Source organism: Antrostomus carolinensis, unplaced genomic scaffold (assembly GCF_000700745.2).
Source record: "Antrostomus carolinensis isolate BGI_N321 unplaced genomic scaffold, ASM70074v2 scaffold37904, whole genome shotgun sequence".
Taxonomy (NCBI): Eukaryota; Metazoa; Chordata; class Aves; order Caprimulgiformes; family Caprimulgidae; genus Antrostomus; species Antrostomus carolinensis.
Genome location: NW_010309376.1, coordinates 1,705 through 1,966, shown reverse-complemented (window position 1 = coordinate 1,966; position 262 = coordinate 1,705). Strand labels below are relative to the sequence as shown.

The 262-nt window shown below is 66.0% G+C and overlaps 1 protein-coding gene across 1 annotated transcript in view; it reads left to right on the top strand.

Moving 5' to 3' along the window:
- Positions 1-262, top strand: part of LOC104523501 (zinc finger protein 335-like) — a gene marked incomplete at both ends in the record, with an annotated part of 3,887 nt that overhangs the window by 3,209 nt on the left and 416 nt on the right. The window contains 1 exon segment of the mRNA XM_029084514.1: positions 58-139. Within this exon segment, the coding sequence (XP_028940347.1) occupies positions 58-139 (82 nt within the window).

The window sequence follows — 262 nt, the reverse complement described above, 5'->3', positions numbered from 1 at the left end:
GCAGCCCCGGGAGGGCCCCTGCCCCTCCTGGACTCTCCCCTTCTCTCCTCCCTGCAGATCCAGTACTTGCCTGTCTCGCCTGAGCAGCAGCTTGTCACCCAGGCGCAGCTGGAAGCAGCCGCCCACTCGGCAGTCTCAGGTAGGACCAGGGCTGAGCTCTGACAGTCCCATCTCCCTCCGGTCCTGCTCCTGCCCGTTGGCAGCTGCTGAGACACCACAGTCCCAGCCCGGCTCTGCCTGCAGATGCTGCTCATTCGCCACA